Source organism: Limulus polyphemus, unplaced genomic scaffold, assembly GCF_000517525.1.
Source record: "Limulus polyphemus unplaced genomic scaffold, Limulus_polyphemus-2.1.2 Scaffold925, whole genome shotgun sequence".
In the NCBI taxonomy this organism is placed as follows: Eukaryota; Metazoa; Arthropoda; class Merostomata; order Xiphosura; family Limulidae; genus Limulus; species Limulus polyphemus.
Window position 1 is genome coordinate 78,406 of NW_013666535.1, and position 16,883 is coordinate 95,288.

At 29.6% G+C, this 16,883-nt stretch overlaps 1 protein-coding gene across 1 annotated transcript in view; it reads right to left on the reverse strand.

Annotated features, from left to right (window-relative positions):
- LOC106461269 (cytoskeleton-associated protein 5-like) overlaps positions 1-16,883 on the reverse strand; it is a 79,969-nt gene that overhangs the window by 60,192 nt on the left and 2,894 nt on the right. The window contains exons 2-6 of the mRNA XM_013921080.2: positions 12,184-12,255; positions 10,143-10,336; positions 7,504-7,630; positions 5,274-5,353; positions 4,726-4,897 (exon numbers count right to left, since the gene is read on the reverse strand). Coding sequence (XP_013776534.1) covers positions 4,726-4,897; positions 5,274-5,353; positions 7,504-7,630; positions 10,143-10,336; positions 12,184-12,240 — 630 coding nt within the window. The 5' untranslated portion in view covers positions 12,241-12,255. The remainder of the gene's footprint in view (positions 1-4,725; positions 4,898-5,273; positions 5,354-7,503; positions 7,631-10,142; positions 10,337-12,183; positions 12,256-16,883) is intronic.

The following is a 16,883-nucleotide window of genomic DNA, read 5'->3' on the forward strand; positions in this document are numbered from 1 at the left end:
TTTTTTTTTTTTTTTTTTTTTTTTTTTTTTTTATCATGTGGCATTTGTGAGTTCAGACTTGCACATTTTAGACAATTTTTCAACTCCTAGCATTCTAGAATGTTGACTGGGGGCCATAAACATACCAGCTGCACTAACCTTGTATACCATATATAATACCTTCCAAATCCACCTTGAATCAAGATCAGTATTTAACGCATCATGTATTCTTTTTATGACAGTATTTTCAAAAACATCAAATGTCAAGAGGAAAACAGAGGTCAAATGCTCTTAACTGAATTGTTCAGTTGTAAATATACAAAAAGAAACAGTAATGTGCTCTCATACCCTGAAAGGGTTCACTGGAGAATAAATTAATTTTGTTGTTCCATTTCTCAGTAAAACACATATATATGAACAGCATATTTTGATGTATCCTCCAATTTCTATAAAATACACCGAAGTCATAAATAAAAATAATAAGTATGTGTTACAGAATGTCCATGCGATAACTTGTTTCTTTTGCCTAGATGGCAAGCACTTTATACGCTAATCAACTACATATTCAATAATAACAGCCCCTAATTTCTCACTCTAAGTGACCTTGAGCAACATGTAGCTGGCAGACTTTGCAATATCTTAGGGTTAGTGAGATAACTAACTCACTGAAATGGACAAGTTTCTTCAATATACCTTTCTTGTATAATACTGAAGGTCAACTAGCATTTCCACAAATAATCCATATATCCAAAGTATGTGATAAAGTCATGTTTCACATTACTTTGCATCTATTTGAAAACACTAATAACTCAGTTTGACTTCGATAATTCTTTACTTTATTATAGCTGCACAAATGTTATGGGGAATAAATTGGCAGTCAAACCGAAACCAGATATTGTGGATATCTCAAAGGCTTCAGAGAATGCACCAGTGTTCTTATAAATGTGAAAAATTAATAAACACACATACACAGTTTGTAACCATAAAAAAATACAATGATGCACACATATAGTCATGAAGAGTACATATAAAATAGAATTAACTATGTTTTATGTATTATTATTATTTCACTGTACTTCTCTTTCTTTCAGGGTATTTAACAGGCTTCTTTGAGTCTAAAATATTGTATAAACAAAATATACTTTCTTGGCAATTGAACAACTTCCACCCCCATTTTTTGTGTGTCCTACTAGTAACTGGAGAATGTAGCTGTAACTTGTCTCACGACATGTGACCTTATGATTTGTATTAGTACAGTATGGGGTATGCAATTTATTTCACTAACACACTGTGTCAGAAAAGGAAACCATAGCTGAATCAAGTGTCACAGAGGGACTTTTCAAATGTAAGAGAAAATATTACTTTTATTCATACAAAGTAAACCATCACCCCATCACTTGATTTATTTATGTTGTGTAAAATTTCATAACAACCTACGAACAATGATAATGTCAACTTAATATGTGACATTATTTAGATGTCATCGCTCATCACGAAGATCTCAATACCAAACACTGGATTTGCTTGTAAAGAAAGTTTATAAAGTATTTTGAGTCGAGTATACTTTTCAGCTTTTCTTTCAAATAAAGAGGACAGCTCATAATCCAGTTTCTTGTTTTTTTTCATGTTTTTAATGAAAATGATAATCTTTTTGTTGGTTACCATTTCAGAAAATTAGATATTTCAGTGGTTCAGGGTATGTCTGCAGATTTACAACATTCAAAACAAGACTTTGATACCTCTAGTGAAAAAAGTACAGATAGCCCAGTATGCATGTTTTGCATTTAGCTACAAAGAGGAACAAAAACAAGATGTTATAATGACTGATCAAAGTTATAATTGTAATTGATGTTGGGTAGCATCAATAATTGAGCTAAACAGAAGGCTATGATAACATAATCACTACAGGATGAACAAGGTAATGAATGAATATACGTGAAAGTTGTGGAAAGTCAAAGAATTTTCATAATCAACCAGTAAAAACTAAAAACGTAGGTCAGAGGAGTGAAAGGATATACATATACGCAAGCTTCTGTATACATACTAACAACACAAGTGTGATCTTTATTTTGATATTGATGGAAATGCTAAATATAACATATAGCTGTTACAGTATTCTCTGGTTTTCCTTGTTTATATTTAAATTTATAATTGTCAAAAAATAACCGTAAGATTTATGTTGACTAATGACAAAAAAATTAGCATTCTTTAAACTTTCTTGGGATAAAAAGAAAACTACTATGTTTCATGTGGTAAGGTAATTCCATATCTCTTTTCCACACACTTATTTACATATCTTATTTACTGAACAAATATACGCCAAAAACTACTAATCAAGTTTTACTGAAAAAAAAACATTTGAAATGCATTTAAGAAGTTTTAGAGATTACACAAATAAAATTTGAGATGAAAAAAAGTATTTTTAATCTTAACATGAAAATTACTTTTCACATGGACTATTCGAAACAAATACTCAATATATTCAGAGACAAATCATTTTTTAGTTTATAAAAAATAATTCACTAATAAAAATATGATTTTTTGCATTTGACTTATGTTTACTGAAAAACTGCCACATTTCGTGAAGATAAATATATTTTATTAAAAGTTAGTAGTATCAAATCTGTAAAGACTAACTGAGTACAAAGAGGTCAATCAAGTCAACTGAGCCTGTATTGAGAGAGTTAAGTTGTTACACTTTGTTTAAGGGGTTAAAAAAGAAAACTTGTAATATTCAATGTTCATTTATTGATTAATAAAGGAAAATATTTTGAGTGTTAAGGTTTTTTGTTTACAAAATAATAGCTTATTATTACTTAAATTAATTGTTTATGATCGGGTCCACTCAGACCCCTGAAGAGTGACTACTGCAAATTTTTAAAGAAGACTAATGCAGTTTTAAAAAATTAACAACTCAAATGTCACCACATCTGAAACACCTTGAACAATAAAGCATGATAACTACCAAATGTTTTGGAACCTAAATTTTATTTGTTTGGTAAATTTACATTTATACTAAAATAAAAGCCCCATAAAAAACTTGTGTATAACATCATTAAACAAAATACATCTATAAACAATTATCTGAAAGCCAGGTTTCACACATACACACACTTGTTCTACAGTCTAAACACATTTGGCGACTCAAATTTCTTTGGTATTTTCCATTTGTTCTTATTTTATTTCCCAAAATAAACAAACATCTCATAAATATAAGATCAGATTCAACATTTAGGCCAACTTGTATATTTTTGTATGGCCATTTCTTTGGTTTTTATTTGTTCTATTCCAAACATATTTTCAAATAGCAACAATATGATCACAAGCCTGCTAACTTTTTTTTAATAATACTAATAAATGATCAGAACAGTAATGCACAACTGATTAAGGAATTATCAAAATGCTATATATAGGTTTCTTTTTCTAGAAAATAATCATTTCAGTTGATGCTATCAGAGTATAAGTATACATCAGCACATGTATATGTTTAGGTGTGTGCATGTATGTAGGGTAAGTGTAAAAACTGCAATATGTACTTTATAGGTATGTGTTTATGACTATTCATCCTTTCATATTTTCACCTTTCCCAAGCCTCTGCCCTCTTTGATCCTCAATCCTTAATAGTTGGCTTACTAACATGTAAGCATGTTACAACTCCAACTATTTTCTTTCTTGGGGATATGATTCTATAATTGGCACATTTTCATATTCAGTTATGATCAGTGATAGATTAGAGGGAAGACAGCTAGTCAACAACACCCACTGCCAACCCTTGGGGCTACTCTTTTACCAATGAATAGTGGGATTGACTGTCATTATAATACCCCCATGGTTAAAAGGGCAAGCATGTTTGGTGATGCGGATTCAAACCCATGACTCTCAGATTGTGAGTTAAGTGCTTTAATCACCAGGTTATGCCAGGCACCATGAAAAACAAAAAGAAGATTGCACGAAAACTTTTAAATGATGTATCTATAATTTTGTTAGCTTAAATGTTTACAAATTGAAAAATAAACAGATATTTAGATCCATTTTAGTTTTTGACATCACCAACTTTAAAAATTCAGTCTTCAAAGTATCTGAGATGGGTATAAACAAAAAATAAACCACAGATTTGCAGCTAAGTTTGGATTGTTGACAAGTTCCATTCAAGGAGAAGGGAAGTTTAATTATTTATACTCAAAAAATAAAAAATAAACTGAAAAGCCAAAAGTTAATACTGGAGTTGGCAGTTTCAATTTTTATTATTAGAATTTATTTTAATAAAATTCATATCAAAACAAATTCTAAACTTCAATATGGATGGATGGGTAGGTGGAGGAAGAGATCAGACAATTTCTGAAAACAATGTTATCATGAGCTGTTGCCAAAAATATCATTAAAAGTGAGAGAACCCAGCAACTCATTACTAAGTGTATATTTTTATATTTTAAATATGTAGGTACACTTTGATCAGAAGATAATATTAACAAATAGAATACAGAGTTGGAAAGGGTTAAAATATTAGAAAATTATTACTGTACCAGTATTTTTGAAAGGTAAAGTCTCAAGTTGCCTACGTGTAAAAGGATTACATCCCAATTCTTAAAATCAATCAATATCATAGTTGGAAAACAAAATGTAATTACAAAGACAATTACCTGCAAAATAAAATCTACTGAAAAATTTAGCTTGAAATTTAAAATACAGTAGCTTTTCACAAGTTAAGACTTCAATTTTATGAGTAGATGACGTTATTAAATTTACCTGCACTGGCTTTAGTGATTGAAGTTGAGGCTTCAAAGCATCTTTGATCCAACGATAAACCTCAACAGTCAGGTGCTTCGTCTCTTCTCGAACATTTTTGTCTCTGTCTTCTAAGAGCTTTGGGATCCACTTCATTAGTGGCTTTAGAGCAATGACTTTTGGACCAAATTGTCTAAACAATTGAAAGATAACTGCTGTAGACATTAAAAAATTATACACTGCAACTAAAATTACAAATGCACTATTACACGTGAAAGTTCATTTCACGAAATATAGCTGTCAAATCATTAATTGCTGTAGATACATCATTATGTAGGAAGTGTTACATCTAGCAGTATCTCCATAGGCCATATCAAAATAATTTAGTTTATATTTTCTTAAAGTCAAGGTACAAATACTATAATTTTCAATATTATTCAATAATTAGAAGTAAGATTGTTCCTTTTAAATTAGCAAGTTGGAAAAGTAAATGGATTAATTTGTGATTTTTTTACTAGAAATGGTTTTTACTTCAGCAAATCTACATGTAATCTTAGAGATATACTTACTTTAAACTATCTCTTAAAGCCAAAATGCAGGCAGATACAACCTTTGGACTTTTATTTTCCAGTCCTTTCAAAAGCTCATCCTGCAAAATGCAATTCAATAAGTATTACAATATACCAAATATAACAACAGAAACATGTATTGTAGTTTTTAAAAATTACGCTCTTCTTACTGTGATCATTTATACATATATTACAAAAATCATAAGCAACAGAATATTTTGCTTTTTAAGTCTTGCTGGATCATATCCACTTTTTTCCTTCTCAAAAGTCCTTAAGATAGTACATAACCACGACTTTCACATTCATAGTTTTCTTGAGAATTCTTTTTCTAAGAAACATTTAACTGGTCACATAGCACTGTACAATTTCTTCAGGAAACTGTGAACATGATTCTGAATTCACAGCTCTCTCAGATTACTTATTTTAAACATTGTCATGTACATAACCAACATATTTTTGGTAGATAATTTTGTTAAAAGCTCATAAAAGGCACTAAATAATACTGCTATAAAATCTAAAATTATACAGTATTTTAAAGAAATAGTTTGTTCTGGCAATAAAATGGGAAAAAAAAATATACACATATATATATATATCAAAAACTGTGTTTTAGCTTTGCATTTAGAAAAAACAAGCTAGAGATGGGACAAATATCCTAAAATATATGATAGGATGTTAATTTTGGGACAAATAATAAGACAGAAAACAGATAGCATTCTGATCAACAGATACCTCATGTTATCATTAATCACACATAATAGGTACTGCATCATCTAGCCCAGTGGTACTTTCTACTAGCTTCTACACATGGTATCATTTCCGCCAATATTAACCCGATTACTACCAGCTACTAATTTTCTGCGTAGCCAATGCAAGTCTTGCTATATTTAGTTCCAATAATAAAACTAGAGGATGAAATTGTTTGAAACTTCATAAGAACTTTCATAAATGTACGTAGTTTAAGAAACATAAAGCCTGTTACTTTTGATAAATTTAGTTTTTTTGTATTATGATCCTTAATATCTTGGAAAATTACATTAGGGAATGGTATTTATAAGAAATGATTACAATATTTATATTTGCTCCAGATTTAAACTTTACTTTTTATGTTTTTGTACATTTTAAAATCTCTAAAAACTTTTATCGTCCATAAAATGCAAATTTTGTCTATTTTTAATTTTTTAATAATCACGTATTCTCCTTACAATTTCAAGGAATATACAAGATCTGAAAATAATATTTCTAAGTAAACCTAAACAATAAACAAGTACTGTTTTATTTTTAACTAGGATTTCATGTTTATATATGTCTGTAAAAAAACATTTGAATTTTGTTTCATAAATGTATTTTTATTTCAAGTTCACATTTCCTTGTAGCCATACTTTTGTTTATTGTGCCGTAAAAACCATGAAGTTAGCAGTGTGAACTTCGTACATTTTCTGTAAACTATCACACCTATTGGGAGTCAGTCCTTCAGTCCAGCACAGGCACATTTGAACATTACTGTAGATATGATAGTAAGAAAGCTTTTCAGTACTTGAATATCATTTATTTGAAGTTTCAGGATGTAAAACAGTCTCATGCCATCAAGTGCCACATTCCCTTAAATGGCCTGAAATAGCCACTCAACCATGCAAAACTACACATTTTTATTAAATTTTCAAAAAGCAAATAAAATTGAAAGTATTCAAATTAAATCAGATATCAGGAGCCAGAGAGTGTATATCTAACCAAAACTACTATTTGTCTTATCCCTGAGGTAAACCTAAGGAATATTCAAAATTCTGAAATAAGGTCAATTAGGTTACAGAAATAATTTTCTAGAACTAAGAGTTCTTAATATGTTCAGTTTATTAAAATGTAAAATTATATAAAAAAAAAACAATTTTTGTGTTTGTATTTGTTTTATACTTTGCATGTGATGATGTCCTATCTAATAGATGGAGTATATTCAGTCATTAAAGAAATATTTTCACTTCTAAATCTACAAATCTTTGAATTTTAGGATTTTTTTTCTAATGAAATTCACATACATCTCCATAATCTAAAATCTTAACAAAACTTGCATTCAACCATATTTACATAAAAAATGAATAAATAAATTCCTTATTTTACAATACATGTGAAATAAAATCCACTTCAGCTTGAATTACAAATTAATCATTAAAAACAGGCCTTCTGAAGTAAAATACTGCAAAACAGTGAACAAAAACTATTTAAAAGACTTTACCTGTACAATTTCTTGCTTTTCAATTTCTATAAACATAAAAACAATTTCAAGGGCCTGTTCCTTCGTTTTGGCTTTAGGGGCAACAAAACATTTAGAAACAATGCCACTCATCACTTCACCACATGTCCTAGTTAAGTAAAAGATGTTTCATACAATGATTTTAGTGACCTTATTCTAAATGAATAAAAAAATATACTATTTTTAAAATAATTTCAATATACATCAGTCCATCAATACCATTTTAAAGAATTGTATGCATAAAATAAATTTTTCTTCTCATATACTAAAATAACATTTTCAAGCTTTCTTCATGAACTAAAGAGCAGCTTTGAGTGACCAAATGTTTTAAATGTGGAAAATCATACCCCAGATACCTTATTTATCAATGTACAGTTTCAGTAAGTTTTGAATAACATGCAAACTAGTAGTGTAAATTAAAGTTAAAAGATGATTTTAGCCACACAGATACAAAACAAAATGAATTAAGTTTGTTTTTTTTCAAATACAAAATCTACTGCTGCTCCATGAGAACAAATTTAATTTAATGAGTTTAAAATATAACACTGGTTTATTTCTTAAATCCTAGAAGCAATATCACAATGCACAAAAGTAGTAAAGTGACTGTTTCAGATATTAGTGCAAAGGTACACAAGAGATATCTGTGCTACCCATCCCTAATTTCTAGCTGATAGACTAGAATGAAGGAAGCTAGTTAACAGACCCAATACCAACTCTTAAGCTATTCTAATCAAATAGAAGGATTTGAATGTCACTCTAATGATGCACCCACAACATCTAAATAATGTTACATGAGCATGTACAGGTGTTTAGGACATTGAACTCTACTTGTGCAAGACAAATGTATAATACAACGAAATGCTCCCGTACATAACCAGTCCTGTCATTTCAAAACTAAAGGAACCTGTATATACAGGGAGAATACTATCTATGGCATGTAAAGTACATTGTTATCATAAATTATAACATGTGAAAACTCATCCTGTGAAATACATGTCAATTTAAAGTAACAGGAACTTTACAGTTGGACAGAATAGTGAAAGTCACATGTAATGTACATGATGAGTGTATTTTACAAGGAAACTCGCATAACTTCTCCTATGATGTGTTTTTCACTGAAATAAAACAAGAACAAGTAAAAACAAAGAGAATACTTCCAATTTCTAGTTATATACATGCTTACTGTAATACATTAGTCAATTCACCTATAAACAAACTGTCCCGTGAAATCTGTCACAAGTGGTTATATATGGTTACTGTAAGTTACAAGTAAAACCAACTGTACAGTACCTGATATGTCTCCACATTTTTTATATAAAAAATAAGTGCAGCAAGTGTCACAATATGATATCAAAGAAATTGTTCAATCACTCAGAAAATCTAATCAGGTTTTCTGTGCAAGCATATGAACCCTTTTCTGTAATTGTGCTTAAGATTTTTCAAAAAAAAAAATCTGAACTAAAAAAAACTTGACAAAAAATGACAAAATTTGAAAACTTCATTTTATCACTCAGGTCTCCTTCATATGCATATAAAAATCACACACAATTTATGTCTACATTAATTTTTTTTTTTATTTCATTGTACTTATGAGATTTTCACCAAAATTATAAGTCCAAAAAGTAGGAAAAAAAATACAATTTGAAAAACAATACAAAAAATCATTCTAAGAATCAAATCGGGTACTCTACACATACGTCCATTTAAAATAGGAGGATTTAGGTGATGCAGAAATCATGCACATGTTGGGATATTACTTAACATTATTCTAGAATACTACAATTGTCTAGAGAATGGCAAGGCTACTGTAAAACAAAGCGACCCATAAAGAATAAATATATTCTGTGAAATGCTTTCCATGGGAAACAAAAACATTGATTATATTCCAATGCTTAATTTGGTCCAAATATTTTAGAAAAATATTAATACTACCAATTTAAACAAATTGAGCCTTCAGTTGTGCATTATTTGTTTTAAATTACTGTTCTTTTCACCAAGCATTTAGTTACTTAAAAATGCAGAAGTAACACAAAAGAGTCATAAAAGTCATATGCTGTAGGAATACATACATAATTTCAATAACTATTTTACAGGTCTAACCAACACTTTCAAATTTTGATTAATTTTACAAATGTTAGACCCCTATTGCATTTTAAGTTACAGTGCACTCGTCAAAATTCCTCTCTGAGAGACCCGAGCTATTGATAATTCCAATTTTTAAAATATGATTGTCTAGTTTTCAGGTATTTTACCAAAAGATGTTGCAGGAATACCACTTTATCTTATCCTCAACTCTAAAATTTCTATTAAAAGCACAACATAAAAAAGTGGTAATTTTAATACCTTTCAGCAATTACTACTAATGTGAATTATAAACTCAGCTTTAGGTACTATGTTTGTCATTTCTTTCATGGGTATCTGTTCTTTTAATGGTATTTTTAAACAACAAAAATGGAAGCTGATTTCAAACCAAAATACATGAGCGTGATGTTGGAGCAAACAAAAGAAACTACTGTTCTCAGTGCAACAAAAGCACTTTGTAACACACATGAACTTGAAATCAATACAAGTCATTTATTTCAATCAAGGAAACAGGGATAACTTTAAAATGAAAGACTTACTTTCCTGCACATCCAGCATTTTCTACAAAGGCTAACACAGCAGCCAATCCTTTTTCTTGTGCAACTACATTGTTATCAGTAACGAACTTTTTTAGAAGGCCCAAATACTTGTTGAACTCGGGACTCTTTGGATCAACCTGTTGTTGAAAAATCTTGGCAGCTTCTTCAAATCCACTTACTCTAGCCTTCCATTGCTGAAGAGGAGGAAATCATAATCAGGTGAAAAATGTTTTCAAATAAGTTATCAAACACTACGCTACAAAAAAATCAAAAGTGCTACACCTGATACAAACTAACATGTTCACAACCAGAGTTAGTTAGTACAGCCAACTTCTTGTATGCACACAAGCACAGAATTAAATTTTGGTAAAAGCTTCAAATGGAGACAAAATATATCTGCATGTAAATGCATAGAGATGAACACTATTTCTGATTTATTATATTTTATACAGGTTCTTTAAATTTTCTGAAATAACTTAAAACAATCTGAAAAGCTTACACTAAGGAAATGTAATTGAAATGTTCTAATGGCAGCTAATGCTAAAAAAAAGGGCACTACACTTGATGATACATAAGATAATCTTAAATGTACTAATTATAAAACAATGCAGCTAAAAGGTCACTATACATGGCCCGCATTGTAACCTACAGTTTTTTAATAAGAAATATAAAATTATGCATAAATGATACACAATATAATTAATGTTTTGATAATATATACTATGATGTTCCCCTTTGTCAAAACATTTCATCTTGTTCACTGTTTTAGTGTACACAGACAGTTCAATCTTGGTAACACATTAAATATATAATATCAATTATGTATTTACATATATATAACTCCTAATATAACAAGAAATCACAGTATTTTTCAACTACATAATTAAAACTAAATACAACCCAATGTGATCTCTTTATATTTCTAATTCGAGTTTTCCAAGGCTTGAGCTGAACAAAGGTATAATTATCTAACAAAGATTCAAATATTTCCAAATGTATCTCTTTCCTTTCACTTTAATCAATTCCTTTATATTACAACTTGTACAATTGTTTACTTAAAGAAATAAAGTTTGAGCTATTTAAAAAATTCCAAAGAAATAAAAAATTAAGTTAATCGGAAACTTTTTTATGGAGAAAAATCACATGTAATTATTGCTAAAAAGATTACACTACATATTTTCCCATAAAAGGGAATAGGTCACATATTATCAAGTACAGAAATACAAGAACTGTTAACACTTGAACTGCAATACTTCTCTTATGAGTGAACCACATAAAAAAACATGTGTACAAAACTCGTTTATAAAAATATTTATTACACTGGTCTATTAACTATTGGTAAAAATTCACATCTAAAATCCTCAGAGAATCAATATATAGACAAATGTCAAACCTGATATGTACCATGAAGAATGTGCTCTACACATATTGATAAATAAACTATGTGAAAATTAAACAATTTGTTTTCTTATATGCATGCTCTTAGTTTTTATATAGTTTAGTTTTCTCTAAATGCTAAAAAATATATGAAGTATGATTAATTACTGTATTTCCTTAACCAAAAAATTAATCTCCAGCTAGTTTTAACAGAAATAATGCTAAAAATCTTAGAGGTTTTATAACAGAACTTAAAACATAGCTATTTGTCTGTTCTAAAGATCTGATGACACATTCTTGTATATTGCAATATAGTGAATAACATATATTTTACAACATAATATACTTTAACCTGTACAGCACAAGGGGATTTATAAGTAAATAACAGAAAAATATTAATTACTGACACAAGTTAAAAATATATACAAGAATAAATTACTGTATGTACTACATTTTATGTACATATATTATATAATTATGCTGCTTTTTTAAATCCTTCAATTAAAATACATTAAAAAATACAATTTCATTTCAATTCTTCAAGGTCTCAAAAAAATAATAATTCCAATGTATTTATTTTACAAGCAAGTGGCCTACTTAAATATCTATCACAAAACTGATCAATTAAGCTTACATAAGTTCAGTCCATGATAATGAACCATACCTTGTGTTGACATCTTTCTTCAACAGACAGCTTTAGAAAGTCAACTTCTTCCTCCATACTTTTCAACTTTTACTTTAAAATAGAAAACATATGGCACTGAACAGATGTTACATATGTAACTCACCAACAATATAGAATTATATATACAAAGTATTTAAAGGATGAATAGTTACAAGAAATAATTAGAAACAAACAGTGAAGCTTATACAAGCTACTGATTAACTTTTGACCTAAATTCCTGTATTTACTTGATCAAAAGTTAACTGGGTGAATGTAACATACACAGTTACACACAAAACTAATAATATATTATATGTAATGTAAACTATTATATTAATCAGTAAAAACTTAGAAAGAAGTCTCTATTTAGTATCAGGTTGTCATGGAAACTAGCTTACAAGTTAAACATCCTGCTAAAGTGTTGAACTTTCAACAACAGATGGCCCAGTTAACTTACATGTACAGTGAGAACGTATTAATACATGGAGTCAAGATTCCTCCTACATGAACATGGCTGGCTATATCTGTAAGGTAAATCATCAGCCACACCTCCACAAAATCTAACCACACAACTATTCTCCAACATTATGGTCCCTCTGAGTCAAGACATGTATTTTTTATCTCAATGATATTAATGTAGATGTGAGTAAATATGCATTTGAATTACACAAAACAGTTTCTATACCTTAGTAATTTTCATTAAAAGTTAATAGAGTAAGTAATTTGTATTTCCACTGAATGAAAATAAATTCAATAAAAATTGAAGTAAGCATCAGCATCAATTATTGAACAACATACCTTTATAACTTTTATATATTCAAAACAATGAAACCCTCTATATATATGCCATTTTACACTATCTCTTGCTTTTCCTGATCCAAAAGTATATTAAAATTTAAAGTTGATGTGTTTTAAATCTAGTCACATGTACTCATGCTTTCATATTATACCTACCTTTGGATATATTCTTTTATAACAACTGGTTATATATTTGTAATAAATTAAGATATGCATGAAAATAAAGCTTTAAGATGTACACTGTGATTTCAAAATAACTGAAATATGTGATATTAGCTTTTATTGAATTTTATGGACAAGTAAAACATACTGTATGAGCTTATATTCCTATTATGTTTACAACTAAGAAAATTCCAACAACAATACAAAAACATCAAAAAAGAATAGCATATTTTTGGGTAAATGCACAACTACAAAAAATTGATATAAACAAGGTTAAGGTCAAAGCAAAATATATATGATTATCTCTATCTACATATATAAAGACAAAATGTGTGCTTGTTTGCACCCTAATTCCTCTGAGTCTATTGGGCCAATCTCAACCAAAATTTGCATGTAAACACTATGAACTATGGGGAATGTCCTAAGGGGTCAAAACTGAACTTGACCTATTTCTATTTTGTAAAGCCTGTTGGTAAATTACTCCCAGCCTATTGAGTCAATCTCAAACAATCTTGGCAGGTTGACACATCAGTTTATTCTATTAGCTTTAATACTAGCAAGAGAGTACTGTCACAATGGCTTCAGTGATTTATCCACCACTATATCAAGATTATTTTCATCATTCATGCTACTTAGTTTGTTCCAATCTATATTAAAAGAAGAGGAACCTGTTGAATAACAAATGTAATATTTTTTTAGCTTTGACAGAAAGGAATTAGAAATACTTGTAGCTGTGGATATTTTTCTGGTGAAGAAAAGTACATGTATTATTTTGCTATTATCAAAGTTTAGAGTTATTATTTGAGTTTGATTACTTAGGACTGGAATCTTACTGCAGTACAGATAATCCCAAAGTTACAACATTAGGCTCGATTCTAAAACTTAACTTGCTGTTGTTTTGGACAGCACTATGCTATAGGATACTGAAATTATTAACTATTATAATAAAATAAAGAATTGTCATAAGTTTTAGCTAAGAAGAGAATTTATTTATGTTAAGAATTCAAGTTATTTCTTTATTATTTGGTAGCTGCAAACTAGTCTATTTAAACTAGCAACTAGTTGCATATATTTGGACATGCAGTGCACATAGTAGCTGTGGTACTGGTAATTAACAGTATCAGTATTAGTTAATAGGGGATGCAATGTTAACCTATAAACTGAGAAACAGCTTACTTTTAGTTAGATATACAATTATTGAGTGGTTAAATGGAAATAGAAAATAAATAAAAAATCTCAATATGGTTAAAGGTGGTTCAGAATATGTTTGGTAGAATTTATAGGGTGAAACAAGTGTCAGGATCTGGTTATGTTTGAGAACTGTGGGTTTAACCTTATGGATATGGGCAGGTAAAATAGTGTATATTGCAACTTTTTACAGAGTAACATTCAAGATTTAATTTAGCTACTTTATTATCAATGACTATATTCATGACTAAATTCCAAATGTTACTGTCTATTCTGTCACCATTTTCTTCACATATTGTTATTAAAGTTAACCAGCTTTAAATGTACACTTCCCAAACAATCAGATGTATTCCAATGAACTTCACTTGGAAAAATTAACTTCTGTTTCCCACTAGCTTTATACAATGAAGCAGCAAAATGATTATTTCAGAAGTATTTTACTACTTCTACAATATTTGCCTTAACAGAAACAATATGAATATCTTATGTCAGTAAGTTTAACAGATGAGCTGAGCATCCATAAGTAACAGGCTGGTCTCATTCTGCATCGTATTATAATATTTGCCTCGCTTTTTATTTTACATTTCCTCTGTTATCAGTAACAATAGTTTCACTTTTCATTTAAATGTGGTCTTGTAATCTTCCATGGAAGATTTGGCCAGTTCACTAAGGTACTCAGCATTATGTGGGTGTTCACAAGTGTCCACAATTCCACAACAGCACTACTGACAGAGGTGCAAACAAACTGATCATTGCGAATACTGTTCCATTCACATAAGCTGTGTTTTCTTGAAGGACTTCTACTAGTTTAGAGTATTCTTTGCTGTAGATAGTGTCAAGCAATTCATTTCCTATTTCATTCTGATTTGGGAGCTTATGACCTGGTCTCAGCTTTGACACCATTCAAATAAACTTTGGGTGTTCTACAAACTAAAATGGTGTGTTGGCTTGTGTAAACGAGACTTTGGTTTTTAGGTACAAGTGGATACTAAATTTCTTTTTGTGAAGTTGAAGGTTGTGTTTGCAAATCAGTTTCTTCACTATCATCAGGTTTGATGATCACATATCAATTTTTACATATTGTTAAGTGCTGCTTCATTTGAGCCACAAGATCCTGTAGCCCTTTCCTGCAGTTATGCATTTTACCCTCTTTCCAGTTTTATCAGTTCATAGTTCTTGGTAAAATTTCCAAATAGGATCCCTTTGTGACCAGTTGACATGGTTGCTAATTGCTTTTGCTGTGGTAAACAAGCTCAAAACATCAATGCTACATTTAAGAATTAATGCCAAAACAAATGTTCCCAAGACCTCATAGTGAGTGAGATGGTGAAAACACATTATTTTAGACCTCGTAGTCTCCAAGGTTAAAAATCATTTTTTATATTTTTAGTGTGGTGAAAAGTTTTCATTTAAATTAAAAAATCCAATTTATATTTTCTAGATTTAAATCAATCTACCCTAGTTTTAAAGAAGGTAAACAAACCTCTTGTTTTTACTAGGTCAATAGACAGTGGGTATGTCACTGAGAATTGGAGTACTGCTAATGTTTCTCCTATTTTTAAAGTGATTCATAAGAATTGCCCTGGGAAAATTCTAAAAGTCTTATAAAAGAAGCTTTAAAAAATCATTCTGCGAAACATGATATGCTAAATGAAAACCAACATGGATTAACCACAGGAAATCTTGTCTTACTAACCCATTAATTTTTATGAGGTTATAACCAGTTTATCTAGGCTATGGAAATTGTATAGACTCGTGTACTTAAATTTTCAAAAAGCTTTTGAGAAGGAGCCATACAAAAGATTAGCTAAGAAAGTCATCTCTGTAGGGGTTGGAGAAAGGCTAGTTAATTGGATTGTTTGAGGGGTTGGATGGGAGGAAGAAAACAGTTATTAATGAAGTCCATTAACGATAGGGTTATAATTAATAAATTAATGAAACTTGACAATGATATTACACTCTTTTTAAGACATTTCTAGTTATGATGATCAGCTTGTTTGCACCTCTGTCACTTGTACTGATGTGGAATTGTGGACACTCGTGATGTTACAAAATATGTCTTGGATCAATTGGTAAGTTGGACTAATATCTAGAAAATGACCTTTAGTTATAGTAAGTGCAAAGTAATACACTTAAATTATAATCTGAATCATACAATATAAATGGGAACCCACTCAACAGCATAATTGAAAAATACGATCTTGGCTTAGTGGTAGATAATTCACTCAAGCCATCAAAATGTTTTGTTGCTAACAGTATAATAAATACAAATCAAAAGATATAACTATATTTATACATATCACTAGTTAGGTGTCACTTTAAATACTGTTTATACCTTATTTTTCAGTGTATAAGATGCACTTTTTTATCCCAAAATTTGATGTCAAAATCTGCTTGTGTCCTATACACCGAAGGTATGAATAATATATATGTATATATATATGATATACACAAGCCATGCGTAAATATATTTAAATAGCCATGCATAGTTTAGTTCAATTGAATGTGTTATTTATAACAATAGTAGTTTTTTTTTAAAAACATAACTATTT